The sequence below is a fragment of the Genypterus blacodes genome, unplaced genomic scaffold (assembly GCF_046128005.1).
Source record: "Genypterus blacodes isolate CSIRO-AG114 ecotype Tasmania unplaced genomic scaffold, CSIRO-AGI_Gbla_v1 ptg000370l_1, whole genome shotgun sequence".
Lineage (NCBI taxonomy): Eukaryota > Metazoa > Chordata > Actinopteri > Ophidiiformes > Ophidiidae > Genypterus > Genypterus blacodes.
Genome location: NW_027467152.1, coordinates 265,001 through 282,500, shown reverse-complemented (window position 1 = coordinate 282,500; position 17,500 = coordinate 265,001). Strand labels below are relative to the sequence as shown.

The following is a 17,500-nucleotide window of genomic DNA, read 5'->3' as shown; positions in this document are numbered from 1 at the left end:
TCTCTCTCTCGCTCAGTCTCTCTCTCTCTCGCTCCCTCTCAGTCTGTCTCTCTCTCTCTGTGTCTCCCTCTCTCTGCCTCTCTGTCTCTGTCTCTCTCTCTCTCTCTCTGTCTCTCTCTCTGTCTCTCTCTGCCTCTCTGTCTCTGTCTCTCTCTCTCTCTCTGTCTCTCTCTGTCTCTCTCTGTCTCTTTTTGTCTCTGTCTCTCTCTCCGTCTCTCTCTCTCTCTCTCTCTCTCTCTCTCTCTCTCTCTCTATCTGTTCATCGGTCAATCATTGATCATTATATGTGGAGGTTCAGACCTTCAGTCTGTGTTTTATGGTCTCACTTTACTTCTGTCAGATATTTCTACTTCATGCTGCTCAAACTGAAACTTTGTCTGTTTTGTGTATTTGATGATTGTTTTTGTTGATCATAAATGTAGCTTGATTGATCTTCTGCTTCTGTGTGATTTCTGATTTCATGTAAATGAAACGGTCTTGAAAAAAAAAATCTTTTTTTACTTGAATTTAGAAATGTTGTAATTCTATAGAATAACAGAATGATGTTGATATTTGTGACACCACAGAGACGGTGAGCAACATAAACATAGATCATATATTTATACATCACCACAACTGTAATATACATTACATTACATTACGGTCATTTAGCAGACGCTTTTATCCAAAGCGACTTACAATAAGTGTGTTCAACAAAGGTAGATAAAAGAACTTCAGGTCACAAGAAATCGTAAGCGCATTTCCTTCCTAAACCAACAGCTAAGAGCATAACTAGAGCTAGAGTAGAAGTGCAATAAGTTAGGTACTATGATGAATGAGAAAAAAAACAAAAAACAAAAGGACAGATTAGAAATGAAAGATTAGAAAACAAGAGCATCAGAAGAGCTAGGACAGAGTAGGTGATGTCCTAAGAGGGAGGATCCGGGTAGTGTTTCTTGAAGAGATGGGTCTTCAGCCTGCGGCGAAAGATGGGTAGCGACTCCGCTGTCCTGACATCAGTCGGGAGAGCATTCCACCACTGAGGTGCCAGAACAGAGAAAAGCCGTGACCGCATCGATCGCAAGCAGGGGCCGCTGAGCGCCGGGGCAGCCAGTCGCCTGGAGGCAGCAGAGCGAAGTGGTCGGCCGGGGGTGTAGGGCTTGACCATAGCCTGGAGGTATGAAGGAGCTGTTCCTTTCACTGCCCTGTAGGCTAGCACCAGAGTTTTAAACTGGATGCGAGCAGCTACGGGGAGCCAGTGTAGAGAACGGAGAAGGCAAGTTGTGTGGGAGAACTTGGGAAGGTTGAACACCAGACGAGCAGCAGCTTTCTGGACGAGCTCCAGAGGTCTGATGGCGGAAGCCGGGGCGCCAGCAAGGAGGGAGTTGCAGTAGTCCAGGCGGGAGATGACAAGAGCCTGGATCAGCACCTGCGCTGCCTTGTCGGTGAGGAAGGGACGGATCCTCCGGATGTTGTAGAGGAGGAATCTGCAGGAACGCGTCACCGAAGCGATGTTTGCCGCGAACGACAGTTGGTCGTCCAGGGTCACACCCAGATTCCTCGCGGTCCGAGTAGACGTCACCACGGAGTCATCTATGGTGATGGCCAGGTCTCGGTGCGGGCAGCCCTTCCCTGGGAGAAACACCATCTCAGTCTTGTCCAGGTTGAGCTTCAGGTGGTGCTTCGACATCCACCCCGAGATGTCTGCCAGGCAAGCAGCGATGCGCGTCTCCACTTGGGCGTCAGAAGGAGGAAACGACAGAATCAGCTGGGTGTCATCAGCATAGCAGTGGTAGGAGAAGTTATGGGAGTGGATAACCGAACCAAGAGATGTTGTGTAGAGGGAGAAAAGAAGAGGGCCCAAGACCGAACCTTGCGGAACCCCAGTGGTGAGCCTACGTGGCTTCGAAACAGAACCTCTCAGTGTTACCTGGTAGGAGCGACCTGTCAGGTAGGACGCGAACATGGAGAGCGCAGAGCCAGAGACACCCATTCCCTCAAGGGTAGAGAGAAGGATCTGGTGGTTCACCGTGTCGAATGCTGCAGACAGGTCCAGGAGAATCAGGACAGAGGAGAGAGAGTTCGCTCTGGCAGTTTGGAGTGACTCGGTCACTGCCAGGAGGGCCGTCTCAGTCGAGTGGCCCACCTTGAAGCCGGACTGGTGGGGGTCCAAAAGGTTGTTCTGGTGGAGGTACAGGGACAGTTGATTGAAGACAGCACGTTCAAGAGTTTTAGATAGGAAGGGTAGAAGGGATACCGGTCTGTAGTTCTTGATGTCTGAAGGGTCAAGAGTTGGTTTCTTTATAAGCGGAGTGACTCTAGCAGTCTTGAAAGCAGAGGGGAAAGAGCCAGAGGCCAGAGACGTGTTGATGACGTGGGTCAGGTAGGGAAGAAGATCCGGTGCAGCAGACTGAAGGAGAGAGGAGGGGACAGGGTCAAGAGAGCAGGTGGTGGGGCGGCTAGATGTGATGAGCTGGAGGACCTCCTGGGCAGAGAGGGGAGAGAATTGGGACAGAGAGGGAGATGATGGAGAGGGTGGTAGAGACAGGACTGCTGGCGGATGATGGAAGGAGGATCGGATGTCGTTGACCTTCTTGTCGAAGAAGTTGGCGAAATCGTCTGGGAGGAGAGAGGAGGAAGGAGGAGGGGGTGGGGGTTGGAGAAGGGATGAGAAAGTTTGAAAGAGTTTTTTGGGGTTGGAAGCAGAGGTTTGAATTTTCGTGCAGAAGAAGGCAGCTTTAGCAGCAGAGAGAGAGGAGGAGAAAGAGGAAAGTAGCGATTGGAATGCATGAAGGTCCTCCAGGAGTTTGCCGTTCCTCCATTTGCGCTCAGCCGCTCTCAAGCTCCGTCTCTGAGTGCGCACCGAGTCCGACAACCAAGGGGCCGGTGGAGTTGGGCGTGCAGGCCTGGAGATAAGGGGGCAGAGATTGTCCAGAGAGGAGGACAAGGTAGAGAGAAGAAGATCAGTGGCAGTGTCAGGGGAAAGAAGAGAAAAAGATTCAGGGGCAGGGAGAGCAGAGAGAACAGAAGAGGAGAGATCAGTGGGGATGAGAGAGCGTAGATTGGGACGAGAAGAGATCATGCGGGTGGGGGGAGATTGGGTGGGTGGGGAGGAGAGGGAGAGAGTGAGGGACATGAAGTAGTGGTCAGAGAGATGTAGAGGAGTGACGGAGAGGTCAGCGCTAGAACAGTGCCTGGTGAAGATGAGGTCCAGTTGGTTGCCAGCCTTGTGGGTAGGAGGAGATGGGGAGAGAGCTAGGTCAAAGGAGACAAGAAGAGAAACAAGAGGGTGAAGTTTCTCAGTCGGGATGTTGAAGTCGCCAAGAAGGATGAGGCCGGAGCCGTCGTCAGGGAAGTGAGAGACAAGAGTGTCGAGCTCCTCTAGGAAGTCCCCGGATGGGCCTGGTGGGCGATAAACAACAGCAATGGTGAGCTTGACCGGATGAGAGACAGTGACAGCATGGAATTCAAAGGAGGAGGGAGAGAATTGTGACAGGGAACAAAGAGAATATGTCCAGTCTTTGGAAATTAGCAGGCCAGTACCACCACCCCGCCTCGCAGCTCTGGGAGTGTGAGAGAAAGAGTACGCATCAGACAGAGCTGCGGGCGTGGCAGTGTTTTCTGGGGTGATCCAAGTCAATATAGTATAAACATAGAAACACACACATGTTCATATATCATTCTGGAAAAATTAAGTCTGGGAGTTTTTTTTATTTTCAAAATGAACGGGAGAACAGACAACAAAAGATTAAAAGGTAAATTGTTAATTACTTATTAATTCCCACTTATTAAAATCCCACAAATCGGCATGAAGAAGCAGAAAGTCATGTCCTCTGGTGATTCAGATGATTGTACTGATGGAGCGAAAAATTGGGGCTCAGCTTGTAAGATCTATGTGCTCTCTTTCTTTGTGCCGTTTCACACTCAGTGAGTCATCAGATCCACGCCCGGCGCTCCCTGCAGCTCTGCTCAGCTCGTTTCTGTCGATGCGGGGAGTGTTTGGTTTCTGTTTTTGCTCTGTCTGGCTGCTCAAGCAGGAGGATTCCACTGTTTCTGTGTGTGTGTGCTGATGTATGATAAAAGGAGCCGTTTGTGTGTGTGTGTGTGGCACTGGTGGGATAGTTCAAGTTTACATTTAAAAATATTTGAGTTCATACCTCCACCAAGGCCCAAGAGGCTCCTACATTCCATTAGGACTCAGTTCTCCCCTCCCTGTGTGGTGTGTGGACCTGGACCACAGCTCTGACGTGTGTGTGTTTACATTTCTTCTCAGTTTGAAAACAAACTTAGATCAAATGTTCTACTCCAAATGGTTTAGAATTCAGATTAAGTAATTATATTATGGTTTATAATGTTTATAAGAAAAAAAGGAGATAATGTCATTGTGTTTGTCTCTATGATTACATAATGTTCTAAACATGTCAAACTAGAAAAGTGAAGAACTTTTCTTTGGTGTTTTTGTTTCACATAAATTACAGGGAAAACTTTCTAACTTGTCAATATTTTGGTCATGGTTAAAAATCTCCTTTTTACTTTGGGGATATTTAAATAATCCTGATATTGATCCTGATCTGGTAGATATCTGGCTGGGAGAAGGAGTCACAGATGTAGAAGCAGAGTCACAGAGTGAGAGTTCAGGCTACTGCAGACAAGTGATAAATAAATAATAATAATAAATAAACTTAATCTTAATCTAAATCTTAATCTTATTTTAGAATTCAGAACTCATATTTGTAGTGATGGTGTTTAATGTGGGCGTCAGTCCTCTTCTCAAAGATCAGGATAGTTTCATAACATTAAAACCTCTGTGCTTTTTGAATTTCACATTATTGTCATGACATTTGGACTTTATTTCTAAAAATATGTCTTTACTCTTGAAATCTGTCATGCTGTGGATTTGAAGGTGAAGGCAGCAGTGTGTGTGTGTGTGTGTGTGTGTGTGTGTGTGTGTGTGTGTGTGTGTGTGTGTTAGTGTGTTTGTTTGTGTGTGTGAGAGAGAGAGCGAAAGCAGCAAGGTGTGTCTGTATGAGGGAGTGTGACGTGTGTGTTAAACCTGTTTGTCGGCTTCAGGTCGTGTTTCCTGGCTGGACCCTGCCGCTGCTGTCAGTCTGCTGCTGCGTGGACTGAGGAAGTCACCCACGCGCTCCACGCAACGCGGAAAAAGAGCCACAACCTCCAGCTGCTCCATGGGAGCCTCAGGTCAGATTCCAGTACCTGTTTTTGGGTGAAAGTGAGTTTAGATCCCGCCTGTGTGATGTTTAATGAGTAACTTCCTCTGCCATCTGGAGCTCCGCTGAGTCACACCGACACGTTAACTATCCGAATCGTGGCGCGTGAACTTTGTAAACACTTCAAGATTTGACCAAAAGTATGTTCAGCGCGACATGGTGGCGGGAAAGTTTGGCGGCATGTAAACAAATGTGTGTGTGTGTGTACGTCAGAACCAGAGAAATGCTGACCCAGCAGTTTGGCCATCAGGCCGTAGAACAGAAACATCTCTGATTGAATCCCTCCTGCAGTGACAGGATCACCTGATGAAAGAGAAATGTTAGTTTGGATCATTTAGCATTTCATCATTTTGTCCTCTTGGCTTCATGTTTTAAGTGACATTTGTGCCTTTTTCTGTTTTATATTATGAAGTGAAGACATCTGGACACACGTGGGTTGAAATAAGTTTTGTAAATAAAGATGGACTTTGTGTAGCATTAACCATTCATCCATGGATACAAAAACATTGATAATGGAATTGATCACTGATAAAAATGTGTAAAAGTAATTATTTTAAACTTATGTTGGTAAAGTGAGCTGTTGACTTTGTTTTATTGATTATGTGATGATTGACGGGCTGATCAGTTTCTGCAGGCTTCTGTTATCAAAGAGCTGATTTGAGGTTTTTGGAGAGGAAGCCAAGTCTGTTTATGGTGTTGAGTCACAGTTTCAACCTTTCTGCTTGCTGTGTGTATGTGAGGAGTGTGTTTGGTGTCTTATGAGCCGAGTTTGGCCTGACGTGCTGTGCAGGCCGGACGTCACTGTGGGCTGTAAACCTAAACCCTCCTTGTTTTCCGCTGTTCCTCGTCTCAAATGCCATCTGAAATCTTTTGTAAGTCATTGTGTTCTTTTAGTCGCTGCATGAAAAGACCGCAGCAGATCCGAGCCCCTCCTTTAGTTTTGGCCATAAAAAGGGGCCCGATACCTGTGTGTGCTCATTAGATCCGCCCCTGGCTGTATGCTTGAGATAATCAATCAGTCAATGACCTATTTTACTGAATGAATGCAGGATAAATATTTGGTTGTATTTGTTTATTTACATTTTGATGTGGCTGAGTAGTGTCACGCTTTCATTCAGTCAAACCATGTCCAGTGTTTCGGATGAGCGTGTGTGTGTGTGTGTGTGTGTGATGAATCAGACAGCTGGAGGCATGCCAGGCTCTGGCAGTACAGTTTCTTTGACGTTGTGTGCTTCCAAATAGGAAACGCCCAACAACAGAGCTGCGGATAAACCTGTTCCTGCGTCTCCTCCCTCGTAACTAAACGGCCTCATAACTGGCATACCTGAGGGCGCAGCCGCCTCACACCACCAACTGTTGCTCCAAAGGCCCAAAAACGCAGACGCATCCTGGTTTTATGTGGGCCGTGTTGTGCTGCGTATCGCTCTAATCTGCAGCTGAAGGCAGAAAATGTACACAGAGGGAAACATTTAACATTTAATGAATGGATATTTAAAAAAATAAATGCATGAAAAAAGTGACTTCCTTAAAGAAACAATGAATATAGAATCTTTCCTGCAAAACAATTTCCAATACTTAGTTTATTCCTTTGATCAGCCAATTCCTCCTTACTGGCTGATCAATGCAAATAATATAGATGATGATAATAATAATAATAATGAATGAATAATATTTAAGGATAACAAGACAATAAAATGTCTATGAATTTAATGGAAATACTTTTTTTTGCCTAAATAAAAAAAATATATATTTTTAGGGAAAAGTATATTTAAATGTTTTCTTTTTTGATTGAAATTTTCTTGATCAGTTTCACCTATTTTTCTATTCATATATAGGTTTATAAAAAATAGCAAAACAGCAACTGAAAGGTTAAGTCATATTTCAGTAATAATGATATTTGATGTGAACTGAGGCAACATTCAGCGTTGAGTGACAGCTTGTGTTGTTGTCTTCTGTCATGGACACATTTCCTGCTGCTTGTTTAGGATGGATGAAGTGATGATGCTCCTGCTCGTAGCAGATATTCTACGCTGCGTCTCACATGTTCTATCACCTCTCACCTGCTGTGTATGGATCATGAACTTATATGTCTAAACATTTGATTTCCTCCTATAGATTCAACGTGAGGGACTTCTGACCAGCACAACAATTATGGTAAGGACATATCCACAGATTTTCTTACTTCCTAATGTGTGACATCACTGTGCTATGCATTCCTTTCCTTGGTGTATTGCTTCATGAGGTCATCCTACAAAGATGTCTTTTGTTTGTGTCCACGCAGCGATCACACCGCAGAGGCCGGAGCCTCTCTGAGGGTCTGATGCTTGAGCAGTCGGAGCAGGGGGGCGTGGTCGTTTCCAGCATCAACGGCAATGCTTCAGCCCAACGGGGCCTCAGAGAAGGTAAGAACATTTTTAAAAGGTGTATTTCTATGGTCTTAAACTAACTAACTAAGTATATTTGTGTCATGCAGATTATAATTGTGCAATTGATTGAAGTGGAAGCATGGGCATGGGAATCTTACACACGTTCAAATACATCTTTACCTGGCCTGTAGCATATCATACATGACCAGAGTCTGTTTGTGTGATTAAAATGTTTGAACATTTTTTTTCAAGCATGCAATCTCATGTAGTTCATTTGTGCGCTCAGTCTTTAGACATATATTGGCGGTGTAATGCCGCTATTTGCTGAACATATTGAAAGCTCCAGCATTTATATTATTGGTTATCGATGTAATGATTTTGCTTGCTAAATATTCCGCCTGCATAAGGAATCAATTTCAAATCAAAAAATGCAGTTTGGTCACATGTGATTACCAAACCATGAGAAAATGAGTTTTGTGGAATCCTACAGTAATCCTACAGCTGCTCGGTGAGGAATCAGTGGCTCCATATCATTTATATACAGAGACAAAGTCCAGCCTACGCTTTAGCTATCAGAGCGACGTCAAAGAACAGATCAGCTTGATGCTCAACAGTAATGTGCTGTGTTTGGGCTTGATTTCGTTTCAGGGGATGAACTTGTCGGAGCAACGATCAATTTTGATAAACTCTCTAAAGATGAAGTGTTGAAAGTTTTGAAAATGATGGAGCCGTTTGATGACAAGGTCAAAGTTCTCACCAAGAGTAAATTGAGCAAGAGCCTGGACAATCTGGACACACTCTCCAAGACCCCAGAGAAGGTGAGTGGACCGACCAAAAGAATGAAGTCAGAATGAACAGACGACATCAATGAATGAACAAATAAATTATAATGCCAGTATTTCTGACTTTATTGCCCTAGCTAATAACAAGTTGTATTAAGAAATAGCCTAAGTATGAATTGAGTTTGTGCTGCAACCTGAAATCCACATCAATGATCTTATATTTTTAGATGTTGAAAGATTCATACAACAAACTCTACAATGCCAGAATCAAGAGGTTTATGAGGGACGACTCTCCTGGTGCCGTAGGAGGCCATGTGAACGGGGAGGTGACAGTCAAGCCAAGTGTACCAGGCTCAACCCAACTTCCTCGCCTCGGAGTGGACTTTGGACTTCTGAAAAACATCAAACCAAACATGGAGGACAATATCAAATCTGGTGACATCGCTTTGTCTGCTGCCAGAGAATTCAACTCTGGCAGCAATATGAACCTTCCGCTGTCGAGTCTCGGTGTGAAAATGCCAACTGACGGTGGAATTCAGGTACCCAGGTTGAATGGAAGTTCACAGCTCAACACTCCTGATCTTCGTCTTTCAGGGACATTACCAAATCGTCCCCATGTCACAGCCACAGAAGGTATAAAACTGCCAAACACTCATAGTCCATCCGGTGCTCAAATTGGACTAGAGAACAATGGAAACTTTAGAGCTCCAAGCATCGATTTAAGAGGTTCGGGCGCACCTGACCTTGAAGGAACAAACCAAATGTTTAAAATGCCAAAATTCAACATGCCAGACTTGAAAATCTCTGGACCATCTCTGAGTGGTCCAGAATCCCAGGTCAAAAGACCAGATCTACCTGTCCCTGATGTGCCCTCAGGCAAAATCGGTGTCAGGTATTCAACTAAATTAAAAAACCCTGGCCTAGATGTGGACGATCTTCCCAATTATGCTGACTCTCCGGAGGTTAGACTGTCTGGGAATTCCCCTGACTTTGGGATACACAGGCCAGACTTGAATGCACCACATGCTGCTGATAACCGGGTACCTTCAGGTGATGTCAGATTGACACTAAAGAAACCACACGTTGGATTTAAAACTCCAGATTTAGATGTGAGCCCAATCGGAAAATACAAGCCACCTCAATTCAAAATGCCCAACTTTGGTTTGTCAGGCACTCAGGGTCCAGGTTTTGATCTAGAAGGACCAGATGTGCACTTGGCGACACCACAGTTCAAAGCTGGAATTCCAGACCCAGATTTTGACATTAATTTACCCTCAACTGACCTCAAGTTTGCAAAACCAAAACTCAAAGCTCCAGACATGCCTGACTTTGGCCTGTCTGGACCAAATGTTCAAGCCCCAGATTATAAATTACAGTCTCCAGATGTTCATTTGTCTGGTCCTGATCTCCAACGTCCAAAGCTAGATCTTAAAGCTCCAGACCTGGATGTTAAAATGCCTTCTGGTAAATTCAACTTGGAAACAAATGCTCCATCTGGTAAATTTAAAATGCCAAAGTTAAATCTCTTTGGCACATTACCAAAGAAAAAGGATGGGGATGTGGATGTACGACTTGAAGCCCCTGATGCCCAACCATCGGGTGGTCTTAATGCTGATTTTTCAAAGCCAAGTTTTGACATAGATGCACCGTCACCAAATTTTAGCCTGAAAGCTCCAAAAATCAGGGGCGGAATTGATGCCCCTGACTGGGATTTGCCAAACTTGAACCTCAAAGCTCCCAAGCTGGATGTGAACACTCCAGATGCTAGCATTGAAGCACCCAAAGCAAAATTCAAAATGCCCGGATTGAAGAAGCCTAACTTTAGTCTTCCAAATGTAAAAGGGCCTGAAATTGATGTTCCAGATGTAGATCTAAATGCACCCAATGTCAACCTCAAAGGCCCAAAAGCTGATTTTGAAATGCCAGATGTTGACATCTCTGGACCATCAGGGAAAATGAAAAAGCCAAACTTTAACCTGCCTGATTTGGGGTTATCTGGTCCAGATTTTGATGGTCCTAACTTTGACCTGAAATTACCTGAGCTAGATTTATCTAGTCCTAAACTCAAAGGTGGAATAAACCCACCAAATCTGAACATGCCCAAGGTTGATCTCAAAAGTCCCAAACTAGACCTCAGTGCTCCAAAGCTGCATGCCCCTGATTTGGATATTGATGCTCCCTCAGGCAAAATCAAAATGCCAAAGATGAATCTTTCAGGCACACTGCCCAAAGGACCAAATTTGGACTTGAATGCAGGTCTGAATTCACCAGATTTGAGGCTCAAAGCTCCAAAAATGAAGGGTGGGATTGATGCCCCTGACTGGGATTTACCAAACATGAACCTCAAAGCTCCCAAACTGGATCCTCCAAATGTAAACATCGGATCACCCAAGACTAAGCTAAAAATGCCCAAACTGACAATGCCTAAATTTAATTTTCCAAGCCTTAAAGGACCTGAAATTGATGTTCCAGATGTAGATCTAAATGCACCCAATGTCAACCTCAAAGGCCCAAAAGCTGATTTTGAAATGCCAGATGTTGACATCTCTGGACCATCAGGGAAAATGAAAAAGCCAAACTTTAACCTGCCTGATTTGGGTTTTACCGGTCCAGATTTTGATGGTCCTAACTTTGACCTGAAATTACCTGAGCTAGATTTATCTAGTCCTAAACTCAAAGGTGGAATAAACCCACCAAATCTGAACATGCCCAAGGTTGATCTCAAAAGTCCCAAACTGGACCTCAGTGCTCCAAAGCTGCATGCCCCTGATTTGGATATTGATGCTCCCTCAGGCAAAATCAAAATGCCAAAGATGAATCTTTCAGGCACACTGCCCAAAGGACCAAATTTGGACATGAATGCAGGTCTGAATTCACCAGATTTTAGGCTAAAGGCTCCAAAAATGAAGGGTGGGATTGACGCCCCTGACTGGGATTTACCAAATATGAACCTCAAAGCTCCCAAACTGGATCCTCCAAATGTCAACATCGGATCACCCAAGACAAAGCTGAAAATGCCCAAACTGAAAATGCCTAAATTTAATCTTCCAAGCCTCAAAGGACCTGAAATCGATGTTCCAGATGTAGATCTAAATGCACCCAATGTTAACCTCAAAGGCCCAAAAGCTGATTTTGAAATGCCAGATGTTGACATCTCTGGACCATCAGGGAAAATGAAAAAGCCAAACTTTAACCTGCCTGATTTGGGGTTCTCTGGTCCAGATTTTGATGGTCCTAACTTTGACCTGAAATTACCTGAGCTAGATTTATCTAGTCCTAAACTCAAAGGTGGAATAAACCCACCAAATCTGAACATGCCCAAGGTTGATCTCAAAAGTCCCAAACTAGACCTTAGTGCTCCAAAGCTGCATGCTCCTGATTTGGATATTGATGCTCCCTCAGGCAAAATCAAAATGCCAAAGATGAATCTTTCAGGCACACTGCCCAAAGGACCAAATTTGGACTTGAATGCAGGTCTGAATTCACCAGATTTCAGGCTCAAAGCTCCAAAAATGAAGGGTGGGATTGACGCCCCTGACTGGGATTTACCAAACATGAACCTCAAAGCTCCCAAACTGGATCCTCCAAATGTCAACATTGGGTCACCCAAGACTAAGCTGAAAATGCCCAAACTGAAAATGCCTAAATTTAGTCTTCCAAGCCTTAAAGGACCTGAAATTGATGTTCCAGATGTAGATCTAAATGCACCCAATGTCAACCTCAAAGGCCCAAAAGCTGATTTTGAAATGCCAGATGTTGACATCTCTGGACCATCGGGGAAAATGAAAAAGCCAAACTTTAACCTGCCTGATTTGGGGTTCTCTGGTCCAGATTTTGATGGTCCTAACTTTGACCTGAAATTACCTGAGCTAGATTTCTCTAGTCCTAAACTTAAAGGTGGAATAAACCCACCAAATCTGAACATGCCCAAGGTTGATCTCAAAAGTCCCAAACTAGACCTCAGTGCTCCAAAGCTGCATGCCCCTGATTTGGATATTGATGCTCCCTCAGGCAAAATCAAAATGCCAAAGATGAATCTTTCAGGCACACTGCCCAAAGGACCAAATTTGGACATGAATGCAGGTCTGAATTCACCAGATTTTAGGCTAAAGGCTCCAAAAATGAAGGGTGGGATTGACGCCCCTGACTGGGATTTACCAAATATGAACCTCAAAGCTCCCAAACTGGATCCTCCAAATGTCAACATCGGATCACCCAAGACAAAGCTGAAAATGCCCAAACTGAAAATGCCTAAATTTAATCTTCCAAGCCTCAAAGGACCTGAAATTGATGTTCCAGATGTAGATCTAAATGCACCCAATGTTAACCTCAAAGGCCCAAAAGCTGATTTTGAAATGCCAGATGTTGACATCTCTGGACCATCGGGGAAAATGAAAAAGCCAAACTTTAACCTGCCTGATTTGGGGTTCTCTGGTCCAGATTTTGATGGTCCTAACTTTGACCTGAAATTACCTGAGCTAGATTTATCTAGTCCTAAACTCAAAGGTGGAATAAACCCACCAAACCTGAACATGCCCAAGGTTGATCTCAAAAGTCCCAAACTAGACCTCAGTGCTCCAAAGCTGCATGCCCCTGATTTGGATATTGATGCTCCCTCAGGCAAAATCAAAATGCCAAAGATGAATCTTTCAGGCACACTGCCCAAAGGACCAAATTTGGACTTGAATGCAGGTCTGAATTCACCAGATTTGAGGCTCAAAGCTCCAAAAATGAAGGGTGGGATTGACGCCCCTGACTGGGATTTACCAAACATAAACCTTAAAGCTCCCAAACTGAATCCTCCAAATGTAAACATCGGATCACCCAAGACTAAGCTAAAAATGCCCAAACTGACAATGCCTAAATTTAATCTTCCAAGCCTCAAAGGACCTGAAATTGATGTTCCAGATGTAGATGTAAATGCACCCAATGTCAACCTCAAAGGCCCAAAAGCTGATTTTGAAATGCCAGATGTTGACATCTCTGGACCATCAGGGAAAATGAAAAAGCCAAACTTTAACCTGCCTGATTTGGGGTTCTCTGGTCCAGATTTTGATGGTCCTAACTTTGACTTGAAATTACCTGAGCTAGATTTATCTAGTCCTAAACTCAAAGGTGGAATAAACCCACCAAATCTGAACATGCCCAAGGTTGATCTCAAAAGTCCCAAACTAGACCTCAGTGCTCCAAAGCTGCATGCCCCTGATTTGGATATTGATGCTCCCTCAGGCAAAATCAAAATGCCAAAGATGAATCTTTCAGGCACACTGCCCAAAGGACCAAATTTGGACATGAATGCAGGTCTGAATTCACCAGATTTGAGGCTCAAAGCTCCAAAAATGAAGGGTGGGATTGACGCCCCTGACTGGGATTTACCAAACATGAACCTTAAAGCTCCCAAACTGGATCCTCCAAATGTCAACATTGGGTCACCCAAGACTAAGCTGAAAATGCCCAAACTGAATATGCCTCAAGCAAATCCTCTTAGTATCAGTGGACCTAGGATTGACGGCAATTTAGGTGGCCCAGACATTGACATCAATGCACCCAATCTTAAACTCAAAGGGTCCAAACCTGGTTTTGAAATACCAGAACTTGATTTTGGCAGTCAATCAGGAAAGCTAATGCCACGTTTCACAATACCTGAAGTGGGATTTTCTAGCCCTAACTTAGAATTCATGTCACCCAACCTCGATGCAACATTACCAAAAGGACGAAGCTTGAATGTAAACACAAATTTGAATGGGAAAGCTCCAAAGATAAAGGGTGGACTTGCTGCCCCAAACATGGACCTTAACGCTCCAAAGTTGGATGTGAATGTGCCAGATATCAATATTGGTGCACCTGACGGAAAGGTGAAAGTACCTAAATTAGATATTGCTAACCCTAAAGGCCCCAACGTTGAGATGAAAGCCAACCTACATAGGCCTGATGCAAATCTCAGGGTTTCCAAGCTTGACCTCGGTGCAAAGCGCCCTGATCTTGGAATAAATGGTAACATACAGGGGCCAGACATTAAAAGAGGGATTAGAGCTGATGCCACTGTTCCCTCAGGAAACATCCAAAGTCTCCCGTCTGACCTTGATTTGGATAAAAAGTTCAAACTCCCTTCCTTCAAGATGCCTCAACTTGGAAGCACAGATCTCTATCAGACTGGGTCCGATATTGACTTTGGTCCATCTTTGAGAGCAGCAAACTTGGATATTTCCCCTCCGAATGCAAAATTCAATATGAAACCGCCACAGCTGAAGGGAAACATCACAGGTCCAAAGGTTGGCTCTGCTAATGTTGACCTCTGCATGCCCAAGGCAGAAACATGCAACCCACATCTTCATCTCAAAGCTCCAAAACTTGACACTGGAAATCCTTCATGTCAGTACCAAGTGCCAACTCATAAGAATCGCAGATCAGATATCACAGGGTTAAATACGAAAGTGCCATCATTAGACATAGACGGAGATGTCAAACTACGTCCAGCTGATAGAAAGTCATCAAAATCCAGAGCAAGGTCCAGCTACCCTCTTGTGGATTCCAATCTAGAACACGGTATTGATTTCACCCGTTCAGATCTCAATATTGATGATTTCACAGGAAAGGAACACATTCTTAGAGCGAGAGGGTCCACCCTGGATCTCCAAGCACCAAATTACTCCACATCAGGCGTGAATGTTTCCACAAACGACCAGAGAACTCACAAACGAACCCCAGCTGGTGACATTAACATTAACACAAAGCAGCACAGAACCAAACTGGCTACCAGTCAAGATTTAAAACAAAATATATCCGATGCTGCAGATGGATACTATGTGACTGTTTTTCCCTCGCACGCACAAAGTCAAAAGACAGAGCGCAAGTATAACACACGCGGAGGGCTTGACTTTAAATCACAAAGCGTAGACCTTGAAGTGCCAGATGAAAATGACTTAAAGGGATCAACATTCTTCTTTTCCAACCTGGTGTAGCATGCACACCTTTACTAAATCTGTCTTATTTATTCTGATTTATGATGTTACACAATCCATGCTTGTGTGAAATATTTGACTTTGAATCTGTTTTGAGAGGCTTTTTTGTACAAAGTTTCTCTCTGATAACTTTTTAATCAGTGTTGTGTGCAGATTACAGCTATGGGGCAGTCGAATCTTTCTACCTCTGTACTAAAACACTTTTACTACATGGGTACTTCATATTGTTTAGTTTACATGGCAACTGGATGACCACTAGATCCAAACTTTCAATAAAGACTTCAGACGCCTGATCACATTCTGACCATGTTCATACTTCCACCTCAGCAGTTAGAAGAATTACATTTTGGAAGTTACCTTAGATAAGAGGATATTCATAATATTAATTGTAACATTATTATATGCCATTAAGTTTTGCAAACATGTTAAAATCATCATCACAAACATATTGTCTTACATTTGAGGTCACTTTGGACTCCTTTAAGCCATGGGATCATAATGTAAATCTCCCTGATGTGTTAATATGTATTTTAAATAAGAAACCAAAGATGACTTATGTTGTAAGTATTGTATGTAAAGATGACATTTATTTATCTGTCCTAAACCAAATGTGGCGTTTTCAATAACAGTAAAGTGACAATAAATATGTTTGATAAAAAGAAACTAAGAATCTATAAATACGTTGACTCATTGTTTGTTGTTATTGTTCTTCATAAACAAGCGAGTGTAACACTCCGGGCCGCGGGAGGCAGTAATGAGTCGCTGTGACGTCATCGCCCGGCGTCGCCACTGCAGCCGGAACCAGCGCGACCTTCCATGGATGAAACACCGTGAGCGGCTGACTTTGACTCAAACATCATGTTCGTCTTTACCACAGTTGGAATAGATTCGGTGTGAGAAGACATTGGACTCAACCGGAACCGGAATGCTTCGCTTGTCGCTGTTGGTTTGCGGCCGAAGCGTCGTTAAGCGCGTGAGTATCGATATGAATCAGCCTCCGCGCGCGCCCAAAGCTACTGCGTGAAACATTAAGCTGTTAAATTCCCAGAGTTTGTCTTAAATTTCTTGTCTAAAAGCTGCACAGTAAAATAAATCATCATTAAGGTTTCCCCACATTTCCTCTCAGAACAATTATTCCCAGAAATGGATCCATCTTAAAGTTGCTTTTAGTCGTTTCTGCTTTCTATAATCAATTGCAGAAAGTTCTCAATTTGTATAATTGAAGGTTTTATCAAAATATGAATCAAAATTAATTCATTTTAGTAAATTATTAAAATCTTTACTTTACTCCAGGACAAGTTAAGGTTAATAGCTTGACATGATTCACATTTTCTTCTTCCACATTTGAAACTATATAATGAAGATGTGTGTGTGTGGTGCCTAGAGCTGAGACGTGTAGAACCTGTTGGTACTGAGGATGTAGATTTGATTCAAGGAGAGATTCTGCACTGTTGACTTCTCTCCGTGTTATCATGTCTCCGTCAGGACGCACCCAGACGTCACTTTGTCCTTTCTCTTGTTTTCCTCCAGTTTTTCTCGTCGTTTTCTGGTGAAGCTGCTCTGCCACCCAATTTACTGCTGCCCACCAACCTCGTGGATCCGTCCAGACTGAGTAAGTTTGAACCCCTGGAAAGCTGGAAAGCTTTTGGGTTTCTGGCTCCGTGTTCTGAGGTTCACTTACCACAGGCACGCTTCTGCTTATCTGGTTGCGTTCAGGTGTAAACGCATGTGATCTTGGTTTTGGAAAGAAACCTCAAGATGGGCCTCAAAGCTTTCAGATCCTTCCAAATGCCAAAGTTCAATCTTTTAGACAGGACCAGATGTGCACGTGTTCACAGTTCTGAGAGTCCTGCTGACCGTGCGGGCCCCACCCACCGTCCACAGGGCGAGTGGTCTTCTGTAAGCCACATTTCACTCCTCTGCTGGATGAGGATTTAGTGCTTCTCCCTCTTCACTCGCTGCAACAGAGGAAATCCTGGTTAGTTTCTTTTTCTCCAGAATGGATGTGAAATAGGTCAACAATGTCATAATGGTCTCCAATTGAACTTGTTGAAACCTGCAGAATTATTGTGAAAGGACCTGACATTGGTGTAAACCAGGGGTGTCAAACTCATTTTAGTTTGGGGCCACATTCAGCCCAATTTAGATTCAAGTGGGCCGGATTAGTAAAACCACAGCATAAT

General features: G+C 43.8%; 3 protein-coding genes across 4 annotated transcripts in view; all 3 read left to right on the top strand.

Moving 5' to 3' along the window:
• Positions 1 to 486, top strand: part of abcc10 (ATP-binding cassette, sub-family C (CFTR/MRP), member 10) — a 14,784-nt gene extending 14,298 nt beyond the window's left edge. For both annotated transcript variants that reach the window (XM_076138449.1, XM_076138447.1), the window contains exon 21: positions 1 to 486. This exon is cut by the window's left edge and continues 844 nt beyond it. The gene's annotated coding sequence lies outside the window, so the exon portion shown is untranslated.
• Positions 487 to 5,085: 4,599 nt separating this feature from the next.
• Positions 5,086 to 15,993, top strand: LOC142989077 (uncharacterized). Its single transcript, XM_076138459.1, has 5 exons — positions 5,086 to 5,178; positions 7,323 to 7,361; positions 7,489 to 7,609; positions 8,222 to 8,391; positions 8,583 to 15,993. The coding sequence occupies exons 2-5, from the start codon at positions 7,359 to 7,361 to the stop codon at positions 15,315 to 15,317; spliced, it is 7,029 nt and encodes a 2,342-aa protein (XP_075994574.1). The 5' UTR covers positions 5,086 to 5,178; positions 7,323 to 7,358; the 3' UTR covers positions 15,318 to 15,993.
• Positions 15,994 to 16,088: 95 nt separating this feature from the next.
• mrpl4 (mitochondrial ribosomal protein L4) overlaps positions 16,089 to 17,500 on the top strand; it is a 4,832-nt gene continuing 3,420 nt past the window's right edge. Inside the window, exons 1-2 of the mRNA XM_076138467.1 lie at positions 16,089 to 16,290; positions 16,848 to 16,929. Coding sequence (XP_075994582.1) covers positions 16,243 to 16,290; positions 16,848 to 16,929 — 130 coding nt within the window. The 5' untranslated portion in view covers positions 16,089 to 16,242. The remainder of the gene's footprint in view (positions 16,291 to 16,847; positions 16,930 to 17,500) is intronic.

Coding starts and splice junctions, on each gene's coding strand:
- LOC142989077 (XM_076138459.1), top strand. Junction 7,610..8,221: donor CCAACGGGGCCTCAGAGAAG/GTAAGAACATTT, acceptor ATTTCGTTTCAG/GGGATGAACTTGTCGGAGCA. Junction 8,392..8,582: donor TCTCCAAGACCCCAGAGAAG/GTGAGTGGACCG, acceptor TTATATTTTTAG/ATGTTGAAAGATTCATACAA.